At 35.2% G+C, this 15,922-nt stretch overlaps 1 protein-coding gene across 10 annotated transcripts in view; it reads left to right on the top strand.

Moving 5' to 3' along the window:
* POLQ (DNA polymerase theta) overlaps nt 1-15,922 on the top strand; it is a 123,643-nt gene that overhangs the window by 45,650 nt on the left and 62,071 nt on the right. For all 10 annotated transcript variants that reach the window (XR_010413357.1, XM_064596716.1, XM_064596685.1 and 7 more), the window contains one exon: nt 10,646-13,752. Coding sequence is in view for 9 of the 10 variants with exons in the window: in XM_064596716.1 (XP_064452786.1) it covers nt 10,646-13,752 (3,107 nt within the window). In the remaining variant the exon portion in view is untranslated. The remainder of the gene's footprint in view (nt 1-10,645; nt 13,753-15,922) is intronic.

The raw sequence follows: 15,922 nt of genomic DNA, 5'->3' as shown, positions 1-15,922 counted from the left end.
TAATGTATCATTGAATGTTATTTGCTAATATTTTGTTGAGGATTTTTGCATCTATATTTATCAGGGGCATTGGCCTGTAAGTTTTTTTGTAGTGCCTTTAGTTTTGGTATCAGGGTAATGCTGGCTTTGTAGAATGTATTTGGAAGTTTTCCTTTCACTTCTCTTTTTTGGAATAGTTTGAGGAGAATAGATATTAACTCTTCTTTAAATGTTTGGTAGAACTTGTCTGTGAAAGCCATTTGGTCAGGGACTTTCATTTGTTGGAGTTTTTTGATTACCAATTCAATTTCATTACTAGTAATTGGTATATTTAGCTGCTCTGCTTCTTCCTGATTCAGTTTGGGAAGGTTGTATGTTTCTAGGAATTTATCCATTTCTTCTAGGTTGTCCAATTTGTTGACATATAATTTTTTGCAATATTCTCTTACAATTTTTTGTATTTCTGTGGTGTTGGTTATTAATTTCCCTCTTTCATTTCTGATCTTATTTGTGTCCCCTCTTTTTTCTTGATGAGTCTGGCTAAAGGTTTATCAATTTTATCTTTTCAAAGAATCAGCTCTTGGTTTCCTTTATCTTTTCTATTGTTTTTTAAATCTCTATTTCATTTATTTCCACTCTGATCTTAATTTCCTTCCTTCTACTAACCTTGAACTTTTTCTAGTTTCTTTAGGTGTAAGTTTAGATTGTTTGAGATTTTTCTTGTTTCTTGAGGTCAGCCTGTATCGCTATGAATTTCTCTTAGAATTGTTTTCATTGTGTTCAAGAGATTTTGGATTGTTGTCTTTTCATTTTCATTTGTCTTCATGTGTCTTTTGATTTCCTCTTTGATTTCTTCACTGGCCCATTGGGTGTTTAGTAGCATGCTGTTTAGCCTCCACATGTTTTTGTTTTTTCCAGTTTTTTTTTTTCTTGTGATTGATTTCTAGTTTTATACTGTTGTGGTTAGAAGAGATGCTTGATATGATTTTAATCTTCTTAAATTTACTGGGACTTGTTTTATGGTCTAAAGTGTGATCTATCCTGGAGAATGTTCCATTTGCATTTGAACTGAATGTGTGTTCTGTTGTTTTTGTATGGAATGTTCTGCATGTATCTGTTAAGTATATCTGGTCTAATGTGTCATTCAAAGCCACTGTTTCCTTCTTTTTCTGTCTGCATGATCTATCTGTTGATGTAAGTGGGGTGTTATAAACCTATACTATTATTGTATTACTGTCAATTTCTCTGTATATGCCTGTTAATATTTACTGTATATATTTAGATGCTTTAATATTGGGTGCATAGATATTTACAAATGTTATATCCTCTTGTTGGATTAACCTTGTTATCATTATATAATGCCCTTCTTTGTGTCTTATTATAGTCTTTGTTTAAAGTCTATTTTGTCTGATGTAAGTATTGCTACCCTGGCTTTTTTTTTTTTTTCACTTTTATTTGCATGGAATATCTTTTTTCCATGCTTTCACTTAGTCTTTATATTTTTATAGGTCTGAAGTAAGTCTTTTGTAGGCAGCATACAAATGGGACTTTTTTTTTTTTCCATTTTTTGTTTGTTTGTTTGTTTTAAGTAGGCTTCACACCCAGTGTGGAGTGTGCAGGACTTGAACTCATGACCCTGAGATTAAGACCTGAGCTGAGATCAAGAGTCAGATGCTTAACTGACTGAGCCATTGAGGTGCCCCATGGGTCTTGTTTGTTTTTTTTTTTTAAAGATTTTATTTATTTGAGAGAGAGAGCATGAGCCATGGGAGGGTGAGGTGGCAGAGGGAGAGGGACAAGCAGACTCGTTGCTGAACAGAGAGCCCAACACAGGGCTCAATTCCAGAACCTCAGGATCATGACATGAGCTGAAGGCAGACATTTAACTGACTGAGCCACCCAGGTGCCCACTGAATCTTATTTTTTAATCTACTCTACCACCCTGTCTTTTGATGGGAGCATTAGACCTACTTGTATGTTTCAAGTAATTATTGATAGGTATATATTTATTGTCCTTTTGTTAATTGCTTTCTGGTTGTTTTTGTAGTTCTTTGTTTCTTTCTTTTGCGCTCTTTCCTTTGATGACTTTCTGTTGTGTTATGTTGATTGTCTTTATTTTTTTTGTACCTGTTACAGATTTTGGGTTTGTCTTTACTATGAGGTTCATATATAACATTTTGAATATGTAGTAGTCTATATTAAATCAGTGGTCACTTAAGTTTGAACAAATTCTAAAAGAAAATTTTCATTCCCCCCCCACGTTTTATGTATTTGTTATCATATTTTATATCTTTTTTATTCATAATTTCTTACTTTTGATTATGGCCTTTTCTTTTTCACTTAAAGGAGTCCCCCTTTTTTTTTTTAAAGGAGTCCCTTTAACATTTCTTGTAAGACTAGCTTAGTGATGATGAACTTTAACTCTTGTTTTTCTGGGGAACTCTTTATCTCTCCTTCAGTTGTGAATGATAATCTTCCCACAGAGAGTGTTCTTGGTTTTTTTTCCCTTCAGCTCTTTGAATATATCATGCCACTCTATTCTGGCCTGCAACATTTCTGCTGAAAAATCTGCTCATAGTCTTAAGTGGTTTCCCTCGAATGTAACTTTTTGCTTCTCCTGGCTCTTTTTAGGATTTTCTCTTTATCTTTAACCTTGACATTTTAATTATATGTGTTATGGTGTGGAACTCCTTGGGTTCATTTTGTTTGGAACTCTGTATCCTTCCTGAACCTGTTTTCTTCCCCCAGGTTAAGGCAGTTTTCAGCTATTATTTCTTCAAATGAATTTTCTCCCCTTTTCTTTCTCTCTTCTCTTCTGGGGGTCCCATAATGTGAATGTTTGTTCACTTGATGTCATCCTAGAGATTGCTTAACCCATCCTCATTAAAATTTTTTTTTTTTCTATTTGCTGTTCAGCTTGAGTGCTTTCCATTACCTTGTTTTCTAGATTCCTGATCATCTCCTCATCCCCTAATCTATTGTTGATTCCCTCTAGTGTATTTTTCATATCACTATATTCTTTAATTTTGATTGGTTCGTTCTTATATTTTGTATCTCTTTGTTGAAATTTTCACTGAGTTCTTCCACTCTTGTCTCCAGTCCAGTCAGCATCTTTAAGATCATTACTTTAAACTTTATCAAGCACATTGTTTCTCTCTGTTTCATTTAGTTCTTTTTGTAAGATTTTGTCGTGTTCTTTTGTTTGGAGCATATTTCTCTGTCTCCCCATTTTGCTTGATTTTCTGTGTTTGTTCCTTTGAATTGAGTAGAACAGCTACTTCTAAACTTGAAGGAAAGGTATTATGTATGGTCATCCCGTGTAGTCTTTGTATCCCTAATAACTTTGGCTGGGTGGCTGGAACTGTGGCTGCCATGGGCATGGAGTCCCAGGCACTCCTTGTTTGGGCTGCCCTGGTAGCATGACTGGAGCTGAAGTGGTCTCAGATGGTCTCAGGGCTCTCTATGGAAAGGGAGGTCTGGCAAGACAGCTACAACTGAAGTTGGTGCAGGCCGGGGCAGTCCCTGGGCTCTCTGTACAGAGAACACCCCGGCAGGATGGCTGAAGTTGAAGTGAGCATGGGCCAGGGCTGTCCAGGGGCTCTCTACCCACAAGGTTCACTGGGAGGACAGCTGAAGCTGAAGTGGGTGCAAGCTGGGTGTTCTGGGGAGCTCCACACAAGGGGTACCCAGACAGGGTGGCTGGAACTAAGGTGGGTGTGGGTCAGGGGTTCTTAGAGCACTCTGTGCTGGGGGAGTATTAGCAAACTGTCTGGAGCCAGAGTAGTATGGGTCTGGGTCTGGGGTGCTTTGCTCCTGTGTGTGCCACCTTGCTGCATCAGCTGGAGCTGTAGTGAGTACTGACCAGGGATGTCCTCCCGGTGGGCGCCACACTAGTGCTGCCTTGGTGGGATGGCTGGGGCTGATGTGGGCTAAGGGTCTGGGGCTCATTGAGGTAGTAGGCCGGCTAGTGCACCCAGACCCTTTTTCTGTCTGTACTGTCAAGGTGGAGGGGGAACATAAACTGTAGCATTTGCAGCCCCTATGACCTGGAAAGGGTTCCAGCAGCTCCCCCACCATTTGGCAAAATTCTAGATCTAGTTTCTTTATGTTCTAGTTGCTGTTTGTACTTCTGTATTATACTAAGGCTACTATTGCTGTGATTATGCCTCTTCTGAATGCTCAGAATTTTACTGATCAAAATTACTAATATCAGTATTAGGACAAATCAACATCACATACCTCCTCATGTGACACAGTGAGAAAGACACAGCATTACTCCTGGAGTATTCTTATCAAAAATGTCTAAAATAAATTTAATTATAAGGAAACATCAGACAAACCTAAATTGGGAGACATTGTACAAAATAATTGGCTAGTACTCTTCAAAAATATCAAAGTCATGAAAAACAAACACTGAGGTGAGAAACTGTTTCTAATTACAGGAAGATAAAGAGACATGACAGCTAGATGCACCACCTTATTCTAGATTGGATTAGAAAAAGGACATAAGTGGAACAATTGGTGAAATTTGAATAATGCGTGCAGATTAGATATAGCATTGTATTAATGTTAAATTTCTGAATGGAAACTGGTATCTGGCACCTGGCCACCCTTTCCTTTCAGTACTTGGTACTTAAGAACCGGAAAACCCAGTTAGCATTTTGCTTTTCTCAGTTTGCCATTAACAATTCACAATGAATTACCTATGCATATGTATTTTCATATTGTTGGTAATGTTTCTTCAGAGTACATTCCTGGACATGGGATTTCAAAAGTTAAGTGCTTGTGTCACTTTATTAGATTCCAGATTGCCATGCAGGTTACATTCTCATTAACCTATTACCCCACAGCCTTGCCAATAGAATCCATTGTTAGAGGTTTTCATTTTACCAGTCTGATAGATGAGAAATTGTATCTCACAATGGTTTAAGTGTGCGTTTCTCCAATTGTGAGTGATGGTAGAGATGTTTTCATATGTTTCTGGATTTTTTTTTGTGTGTGTGTGTGTGTATCTTTGTGAATTATCTGGTTATGTCTTTTCTTTATGTTTCTACTGGGTTTGGTCTTTTCCCTCTCCTTTTAAAGAATCTTTTCAAAATTGATTAGTGTATTTAGCTGTTTATTTTATATGTATGTTGCAAATATTTTCTCAAAATTTATGAATTTTTTTTTTGGCTTTTATTGCCTTGTTTTTACCATGCAGAATTTTAATTTTTCTATTGATTTTTTATCATTTTTTCTTTCTTTCTTCCTTTCTCTTCTTTTCTTTCTTTCTTTTTTCCTTTCTTTCTTTTGCTTTTGAATTATAGTTAGAAAAACTTTTCTCTGTACTGAGGTTAAAAAGGAATTCATTCATGTTTTCTTCAAGTATTCATAGATTTGAATTTAGATTCCTGATGCATTTAGAATTTAATTTTGTGTATGGTGTGAAGTCTGGATCTAATTTCATCTTTTATCCAATGGCTCCCATTTATAAAAAAAAATGTCTATCTTTGACTTAGTAATTTGAGATGCCATCTTTATCATATACTAAATATCCATAAATAATTAGGTCTATTTCTGGACTTTCTATTCTACTTACTATTCTTTTTGTCAATTCATGAGCAAGTACCAAACTTTTAATTATAAAGTCTTTATATATGTTTTAATCTCTGGTAGGGCACTTTTCCACATAGTTTTTCAGTATTTTTCTGGCTATTCTTGTGTATTTGCCCATATGAAAGTTAAAGTGTTTGTTGATATTTTATTGGGATTGGACTGAAACTTAACTTAGAATTGACATTTTTATATTGTTTTGTCAACCTATCCAAGCATAGGTAACATCTTTAAATGATCTAGTTTTGTGATTTTTCAAGAGTTTTCAAAAGATTTCCTCATATAGGTTTACAGAAGTTTTAGGTTTTGTTCACACAGGTTTTATACATTTCTTATTAAAGTTGTTCCTACTTAATCTTTAGTGTTATTTTAATTGGTGGCTTTCTTCTATGATGTCTTCTACATAGTTATTATTTGAGTATTGCGAAGACTTTTTGTATATTTTTTATCCTATTTTCAGAATTCTTTTATTGTTTGAATTACTTGTATCATTGATTCTCTAGACTCTTCCAGGTATATTGTTGTATCATCTGCAAATAGCTATTTTACTTCTTTTTAGGAATTCATATGCTCACATTTATTTATTTATTATTTATTTATTTATTTATTATGTTCAGTTAGCTACTGCATAGTACATAATTAGTTTTTAATGTAGTGTTCTGTGATGCATTAGTTAAGTATAACGCCCAGTGCTCATCACAGCACGTGCCCTCCTCAATAACCATCACCCTGTTTCCCCCTCCCCCCACCCTTCTCCCCTCTGAAACCCCCAGATTGTTTCTCAGGGTCCATAGTCTCTCATGGTTCATCTTCTTCTTAATTGATTTCTCTTAATTGTATTAGCTGATACCTCTAATATGTAGTAGTATTAGGGATGGTAGTAATAGTGGGCATTTTGCTTTGTTTGTGATCTTAGTGGAAATGCCTCTGGTGTTACTTTAGTAGGATACTGTCTTCAGGACTATGATACGTGTGTATATATGTAGGTTTGTATGTATGTATTATCATTTTAAGAAAAATGTCCATTAAATGAAATTTCCTTGAATACTTTTATCATGATTGGGTACTGAATTTTGTCAAAGGATTTTTTAGTATTTATGGAGATATTGATAGGGTTTTTCTCCCATTTCATCTATTAGCACAGTTCATTATATTAATAGATTTCCTAACATTGAATCAATCCTGTGTTCCATAATAAATTTAATTTGGTCATCTTATTTTATTACATGATGTTGGATTCCGTTTGCTAATATTTAAAATAGTATACTTTTGCATTGTTATTTATAAATAATATTGGTCTATAGTTTTCTTGCATTGTGTGTTTTTTGCACTATCTTTATTCAAGTTTTAGTATTAGTTTTGGTATCAGACTTCCTTCATAAAAAAGAATTACGAAGTGTTTTTTTGTTTTCAGTGCTTTGCAGTAACTTATAGAGTCTTGGAACTGGTAGAAGTTTGGTATGATTACTGTATGAAACCATCTTGGATGGTGCCTTTCTATGGGTTAGTTCTTGATCACTTTGTCTATTTTATTTTTTCAGAAATTAGTTTCTCTAAGCTTTCTATCTCTAATGGGGTCCATTTTAGTAATCTGTATTTCTCTAGGAAATTACCATTTCATCTGGATTTTCAAATATATTTTTATAGAGATTTGTAAATTAGTTTCTTAGGAATTTTAAGTATTTTTTCTATTTCAATAGTTATTCCTCCCTTGTCATTTTCTATTTTATAAATGTCTATGTTTTTTCTTGATCAGGTTAGCTAGTGGTTTATCTATTTTTTAAATTCTTTAAAAATCTAGGATTTTGTTTTCTTAGGCCTATGTTTTTTTTTTTAAATAATGTACCTTATTAATTTCATCTTTTAATACTACATTTCATTCTTCCTGCTTTCTATTTTGTTGTACTTTTTAAAATATTTTGTTGAACTAGAAATTTGTTGACTTATATCTTTATTGATAAATGCTGTGTTTTTAATGTAGTACCATGAATTTAGTACTGTGAATTTTCCTGTGGTCTGTATTTTAAGTATAATCCACAGACTGTTATATGTAGAGATTTTGTTTTTATTTGTTAGAAATTATGTAATTTGCATGTTTTCCCTCTTTTGCCCAGGTGGAAGTGCTTTTTGTTTTTTTATTTTGTTAAATGATTTCTAGTCTTATTACACTGCAATCTAATAGTGTTGTTTATAACACATATACTTTATGGTACTCACTGATGTTTTCTTTGTGACCTAATACATGATCAATACAAACTAGATGTGTTCTCTATTAAAAAGGTAAAATGTTTGAAATTCATTCATAACGTCTACTTCATTGGTTATGTTCATTAGGTCTTCTTTGTCCTTACTCTCCTCCTCAACATTTCGTCTGTCTTTTAATGAGAGTGGTTTACTGAAGTCTACTAATTGTTAATATATTTCTGTCTCCTTGCATCTCTTGTCTTTGCTTCATTAAAGTATTGCTTGTTATTTGGTGTGTAAATACTCATAGTACATTTGACTGATCGGTAATGTTGTCTTTATTATGGTTGTTGTTTTTAGCAGTAAATTTTACCCTTTTTTGTTTAATGCAGACTATCCCTCACTGCTTTCTTCTTGCTTCCCTTTTTTTGTCCATCCCTTTAGTTTTAGCCATTTAGAATCACTTCCTTTTAGATGTACTTTTTATATACCACACTGAGATGTAATTATCTTTTGCTGTCTGAGCCAAATTGAAATCTTTTTCTTTTAATAGATGATTTAATCCCATTCACATTTACTGATTTAACTAAAATGTTTGGTTTCAGTTCTCAAATTATTTTATAATTATGTGTATTGTATATTTACTATGTTTCTTTCTCTACCTAAGGATACTCTTTGGAGTTTTATTTTTAAATTTAGAAAGGTATATATTTTTGTTCTAGTGGGTACCTGTGTACTTTTTATTATCTGGTTTGTCAAGCTTTTTTTTTTCTTTTAAGATTTTATTTTTAAGGAGTCTCTACACCCAACATAGGGCTCGAACTCACAACCTGGAGATCAAGAGTCACATGCTTTTCCAGCTGAGTCAGCCAGGTGCCCCTGATTTGTCAAGATTTTAATGGTATCCTGTAATACCTACGTACTGCCTGAACAATAGTCATCGACATTGAACTCACTTTTCTTTTTCTTTCTTCCTGTCCTTTTCCTTCCATTTAAAAAGTGCATTATTTCTACTTTGTCTCAACATATAGCATTTGTACATTAATTTTTCACCCTTTTCCCCATCCTTGTAGGGTGTAGAGATGGAAAAGTAATATAATCTCTATTTTTATTTATTCAAATTCTTACCATTGGTCTTACTGCTGAAGTACTCCTAGTCATCTCTTGATCGGATGAAACTTACCCACTAATAGATTTCTTGAGGGCTAATATAGTATAGAATTCCCCACATCTTGTATGTTTAAAACTGTTTTACTAGAATCTTAATATTTGAGGCACATCTTGGCTGGTTATAAATTTTTGGTCCATGCTTTTATTGAGTTTTAGAAAAATGCTCTTTCTTTGCTTTGCATGCTGTTTTTAAGAATTCTAATGGGAATAGAATTCTTTTGTCCTTCTAAATATATAGGCCTTGAAATTTCTTTTTTATATCTTTGACATTTGATAGTTTTACTCGGCTAATTAGTTAGCTAATGATATGAGACAAATTACTTTAAGAACTTAGTGGCTTAGGGGTACCTGGCTGGCTCAGTCAGAAGAGCATGCTGTTCTTGATATCAGGGTCATGAGTTCAAGCCCCATGTTGGGTGTAGAGATTACTTAAAAAAAAATAAACTTTAAAATATATTTTAAAGAAGTCAGTGGCTTAAAAGCAACAGTAAATATATGTTAACTCAAAGTTTCTGTGAATCATGAACTTGGGAGCTCCTTTGCTGGTGGTCTGGTTTGAGGTTTTAGTAAAGCTGTTGGCTGGGACTATAGTTATCTGAAGGATTGAGTTGGATCTGCTTTTAAGATGACTTGCACACATACTGGCAAGCTGGTACTCAGTTCTTCATATGAGCTTCTTCATAGAGCTGCTTGTTGTCCTTAAATGCCATGATGGTTAGCTTCCCCTAGAGTAAGTAATCCAAGAGAGCAAAATGGAAGCTGTACCGTCTAGCCTTGGTTTTAGTTGTTTTGGGTGACAGGCTAATTTAGTCCCTATTACACCATCCTTGTTGGAAACAGAAATCTCTTGGCCATTATTTCTTTAATAATTTTTATGTCTCATCCTGTTTTTTTTGTCTTCGTGGTACTTCAGTTGTGTATATGTTTGGCCTTTTAGGGTGTGGAATCTATTATTTTGCCCTGAAGAGCATCGATATTTTATCAGTCAGCTTGGCCGAACTCAAACTCTAAACTTTGTCTTCCTGTAGTGGACAGTAATTCAAATCTCTGTTCGGTTGTTTAGACTTTTAACTGGCTACTTGGAGTCTGCCCACACTTGCATAGATTAGAGGTCAGCCAGATATTTGGGCAGAATTTATATGAAGAATTTGGGGTTCTCCTTTTCTGGATCTCTCATTTCTGGACTTTCTCCAATTGTTTTATATCTCTTGCAGTCATTCTGAGCTCTTTTTCAAATTCTGCCTGTCAATAAACTCCAGGTTTTTATCCAAGTTTTTAGTTAACCCCTTTCAGTTTCTCCTTTTGGTCACTCTCCAGTTCCTTCAATTATTTTGCCCAGAGTTCATATTACATAGGAGGATTTGTTTTTAATGAAAGTTTTATGACACTATTTTAAAAGGTTTCTGCTTGATGAATCTGTCTTAGTGAGGCCTTCTCTAATTATGCTATTTAAAAATTACAGAACCATCCATCTCCTCCTGGTGCTTCATTTTTGTACACAACTCTTATCAGTTGACGTAGAATGCATTTTAACATTTGCTTGTTTTCTGATTTCCCCAACTAGAATGTAAGCTCTAAGACAGCAGGTTTATTTCCCTCTTGTTCAGTGCTATTTCTTCAGTTCCTAGAACAGATCAGATTAATGCTTAGTAAATATTTCTGTATGCATGAATGAATCAATGCATTTATTTATTTCTTTTCCTGCATCCTTACATAGTGCCCGAAAGGCAGTTGATGAGGAAGAGGAAGCAGTTGAAGAACGTCGGAATATGCGAACTATTTGGGTGACTGGCAGAAAAGGTTTAACTGAAAGGGAAGCAGCAGCCCTTATTGTGGAAGAAGCCAAAATGATTTTGCAGCAGGACTTAGTCGAAATGGGAGTGCAATGGAATCCATATTCCCTTTTAAATTCTGATACACACTCACTGACCAGCAGTGAGTCAGAAGTAAAGGAACAGAAATTTATACGCCAAACTAAAAGATCTTGTAAAAGATTAACAGCAAAGCAAAAAAGTAACTCGATGTTTAGGGATTCTTCTGCTAAGCGTTCACCAAATACTGTGCAAGATTTAGAGAAAAGTGGAGAGCGTACAAATTCCTTTTATGATAAGTTACAGAATGGGAATCAAGAACGCCAGGCACATTCCATTTCCAGAGCAAGAAAACGGGCTTCTTTGAATATAAGTAAAGAAAAGCTAAGAACCTCTCTGAATGAGGGAAGAACATGCACTAAGAAAGTTGTTCAGACTCTCTTATTTGAGAAAACAAAAAAAGAAGCTCTGAGTTTCAGTTCAGGAAAGATGAGTACTGCCTCTGGATCTTGGAAACATAGTAAACGTGTAAAACAATCTAGACACAGTAGCCCTGTGAAAGACACTGGGATGTATAGAATTGATTTACAGGAACAGACTATATCTAATCCTGTTTATTGTGGAGACTCATTTACCTTAGATGAGAAGAATGTGGAATTTAGAAGTCCCGAGCCTTTTGCTAAAAATGTATCTTCCTTTGCTGAGGGAAAATATAGCAAAGCATCATTCTCATCACAAAGAGAACGAAGTTCAAACAGAACAAAAACTAATGATATTCTTGTGGAACATTTTATCACACAATCCCAGAGTAAAAAAGTGACTTGTCAACCTACTAGTATGGTTAGTGAAAATGGAAGAGGATTTGCCGTTGTTGAGTTAGAAAAAATAAACACAGTCCTGATGGTACAAAATGATTCAAAAAACCAGGATGTTTATGTAAAACCCGACACCCACTCAATTAACCAGTGCCGAGAAAAACAGTCTGATAAACAGACAAACACTTACACCAAACAGAAAAAAATAGTAGATAGACAAATGCCCTGTGAGACAGGCAGTAGTTATATGAATAGAGACTCAAATGTTATTATCAAGTGTGGAAGTATGAAGTTTAATGGTGAGGAAAATAAATCAAATAACTTTCAGGTATCAGGAGATAATATAAGTAGCGCTGAGATACTCAGAATACATCTCCCAACTGGAGAATCAGGAGGCCAGCAGGAGAATTTTCTAAATACCTCTAGAATACAAGAAAAAACAGAAGCTTATGCAGCAAACAAAACTAAGAATAATTGTGTTTCTGACTTAGGTTCAGTTCCTTGTGAATTTGAAGATAGTTTCTACCTGGATACTCAGTCAGAGGAAATAATACAACAGATAGCAACTGAAAATGCCAAACAAGGAGCAAAGGATGCCAACCTGGCAACAGGGACGATGCAGAAGAGCTTAGACAACCAGAGTTCGGTACGCTCTTTTCAGAATGAGATTCATATTACTTTTCCTGGTGAACGACATTCTCCAGGAGTGACAAATACAGATCATTTGGAACTTAAGACTGTAGATACTATGAAACAAGGCACTGATTCACATGAAGTTGGTATCCTGACTCCAGAAAGCTCAATTTTTCATTCCCCAATACTCTTGAGGGAAAATGGCCCTTGTCTTAAAGGGAATGAACTTTCTGTCACCGACTCTCAATTAAATAGTTTTCTTCAAGGTTATCAAACACAAGAAGCTATGAAGCCAGTTATACCTCTGGTTCCTCAAAAGAGAACTACCACTGGTATAGAAGCAGAATGTTTGCCAGTTCCTGAAACAAGTTTGAATTTGAGTGATAGTTTACTATTTGACAGTTTCAGTGAAGACTACCTAGTAAAAGAACAACCACCTGATATACAAGCGAAAGAACCCCTCTCTTCTGCACTAACATCAAACCATTTCAGTCATTCTATGTGTCTGCAACCAGAGGACCCAATTAGAAAATCAAATACAAATGAGAATCAAGATAATCAGCAACAGTTCTCTTGTTTCAGTGATGAGTCTATTATATTTTCAGAAATGGATTCTGCTCAGATGTTTGAAGCTTTGGACAATGTAGAAATATGTCCTGTCCAAGAGAAACGGAATACTGCAGTGTCTCTTAGAGAATTAGAATTAAGTGATCCAGTGACTGTAGGTAATGATTATCCACAAAAAGAAGTAATTGGAGGAGATAAAGATGAAAGGTCTCAAAAACCCAAATTAACTGAGACAAGGGAAAATAATTCATTGATATGGTCAGGGGCATCATTTGATTTAAGTCCAGGACTGCAGAGAATTTTAGACAAAGTGTCCAGTCCTCTAGAAAATGAAAAGCAAAAATTAACCACTACAAACTTGTCTAGTTTGAAAGGAAAAAATACAGAGGTAAATGACAAACAAAAAGTGATTTCAAATGTGGAGCCAAATCAAGTTCAGGGAATCTCATTTTCCCCTAGTATTGAAGTAGAAAGTAAGATTGGGGCGCTGGAGACCAATGGCCTTCAGGCTGAAACCTCATCTCACTTGCCTTGTAAAGAGAATTGTATAGTTGATGATAATGGACTCATTCCTCCTACACCTATTCCAGCATCTGCTGCTAAGCTGATATTTCCAAGTATTCGTGGAACATCTTCTGTAAAACTTCGGAAAACACATAGTGTTTTACAGCTTGGTGAAAGTTACTCATTTGGCTCATCTTCAAATATTAAAAACCAAGATTTAACTTCAGAGAGTAGAAACGGTTTAAAAGAGGACAGTCCTATTAGAGACACAAGTTTTTCACTGCAGTTATCACAGGATGGATCGCAGTTAACTCCAGCCTCGTTCAGCCCAGGAAGTTTGGCCATAATTGATGTAGCAAGTGACCAAACTCTCTTTCGGACATTCATTAAGGAGTGGCAGTGCAAAAAGCGATTTTCCATCTCACTGGCTTGTGAAAAGATCAGTAATTTGACATCCTCTAAAAGTGCTGCTATTGGTGGTAGGTTTAAGCAAGGTAAGAATTTTTTTTTAATTTTTCATATTCTCATGTTTATATGTAAAATAGTGGGTTGGGATGGGCCTGAGCCATTTCAGTCTTGGATATGAAATGTAATAAATTTATTCAGAGTTTAAAGTTTCTTCTATGTGGGTTTACCTGTAGAACAGCCTATTGTTGAGAGCAACTAGATTAATAATAGTTGCCATCTGGTATAAGGGATGGGTGACTCCAGGATGTGGGTGTGAGAGCCAAGCACTGAGAAAAAAGCTCAAGCTGGGCTACTGAACTGATGCAGACCACCAAGGCACTCCTCATTCACCTGGCTCTGATCCACTGTTGTAGCTGTGGTCTAATCAGGCGTGTGTTTGCCTCTTTCTTCATAAGCCACAGATCCCACCTAAACAGCCTTTCTAGAGTAGATCCCCGCACTAGGTGGTCCAAAGGGAGTTCCAGACCAGTTCTTTTCTCTCAGGACAAGGACATAGCAGCCAAGCTTATTGCTGCTGCAGCCACCACAGTTGTGGCTGGCTCGGGGGGCCAGCACCGGAACAGTGTTTGGCATCTTGACCATTGGGTGTATCAGGAATCGATCTCTCAAACGGCAGCTCTTTCTTGAGTGCTATTCTGGACTTGCCCTGTGTCAGGCCATGGAGCTCTTCTGTTTGTTGCCTTCCTAATCCTTTTCATTTTATGAGACTTCACAGAGGTCACCTATCTGTCGCTGCTTCTTCAACTCCAGGCCATATCTGGTGCTAGAGTATGCTAAGATTTACCATTAAACATGATGTTTCTCTTTAAGAAAATCATATATATATATATGTGTGTGTGTGTATGACATATATGATTTATATATGATTATATATATTAATATTAGAATATAAGTTTGTAAAAACTAAAATATATATTTTGAACAAAGATTGCCTTTTTTTGGTATCTTAATGATATAGCATCATGGTTTTTATTAATCATCAGTGCCCATGAATTATTTTGTATTAAATTGTAATATCCTTATTCACTTATATAATCACAAAAGTACATAGAAAAATGACTATATTTTAAACAATGTACATTAACTACATTTTTCAGCACTTATCTCAAGTTGTACCTCCAACTGATGTCCATGAATCTTATGCCAAAATGTTGACCCCAAAGCCTCATAGAGTCCTTCCATGTTTTAAGAGACTTAAACCTTTTGTTAAATAATGCCACATATGTATATTCCTATCTTTCTTCATGACAATAAGGATTTTGTATCATGGGGAATAGCTGTAGTCAGCTTGACAACCTGCTGTGGAAAGCAAAGATTTGATCAGATTTCTTAAATCTCTGTATTTATGAATGGATTTGTTCATAAAAGTTTGAGTATTTGATCTTCAACTCATGGAACATGTGTTTGGTTTTTAATTTTTTTTATTTGAGTATAGTTGACACAATGATATATTAATTTCAGGTGTACAACATAGTGATTTGACAAGTTTATATATTACACTATGTTCACCGTGAGTATAGCTACCATCGGTCCCCATACATTGTTATTACAGTGTCATTGACCATATTCTTTATGCTGTGCCTTTTATTCCCATGACTTATTCATTCCATAACTGGAAGCCCCTATCTCCCACTCCCTTTCACCCATTTTACCCAACCCCCCACCCTTCCCTTCCCTCTGGCAACTGTCAGTTTATTCTCTGTATTTATAGGTCTGATTCTGCTTTTTGTTTGTTTATTCATTTGTGTGTTTTGTTTTAGATTCTACATAAGAAGTGAAATCATATGGTATTTGTTTTTCTCAGTCTGATTTATTTCACTTAGCATAATACCCTCTAGGTCCATGTTGTCTCACATGGCAAGTTCTCATCCCCTTTTATAGCAGCGTAACATTTAATTGTATATGTGTACCACATCTTCCTTATTCATTTGTCTATCAATGGACACTTAGGTCATAGAGCACATGTGTTAATGACAAGTTTTATGTACTTTTTGTGTTGACTAGTACTCTCCATTTTTCATTCAACATACGTAAAACTGAGAACATTCTCTGTGCTAGGGGTTAGAGGGATAAAATTTTTCACTTAAATTTAACAAATATGTGCCATTTATTTTCAAGATATTGGGGATCTAATTGCAAATAAGATAGAGTGGTTTTTGACCTGTATCTGTAAAGTTGGAGATGCCTTATTTTAGA

The sequence above is a fragment of the Mirounga angustirostris genome, unplaced genomic scaffold (assembly GCF_029215605.1).
Source record: "Mirounga angustirostris isolate CCGP_5_RB_7025 unplaced genomic scaffold, mMirAng1.0.hap1 SCAF_1, whole genome shotgun sequence".
Taxonomy (NCBI): domain Eukaryota; kingdom Metazoa; phylum Chordata; class Mammalia; order Carnivora; family Phocidae; genus Mirounga; species Mirounga angustirostris.
Note: the sequence above shows the minus strand (reverse complement) of the source record. Positions and strands in the feature narration are given on the sequence as shown.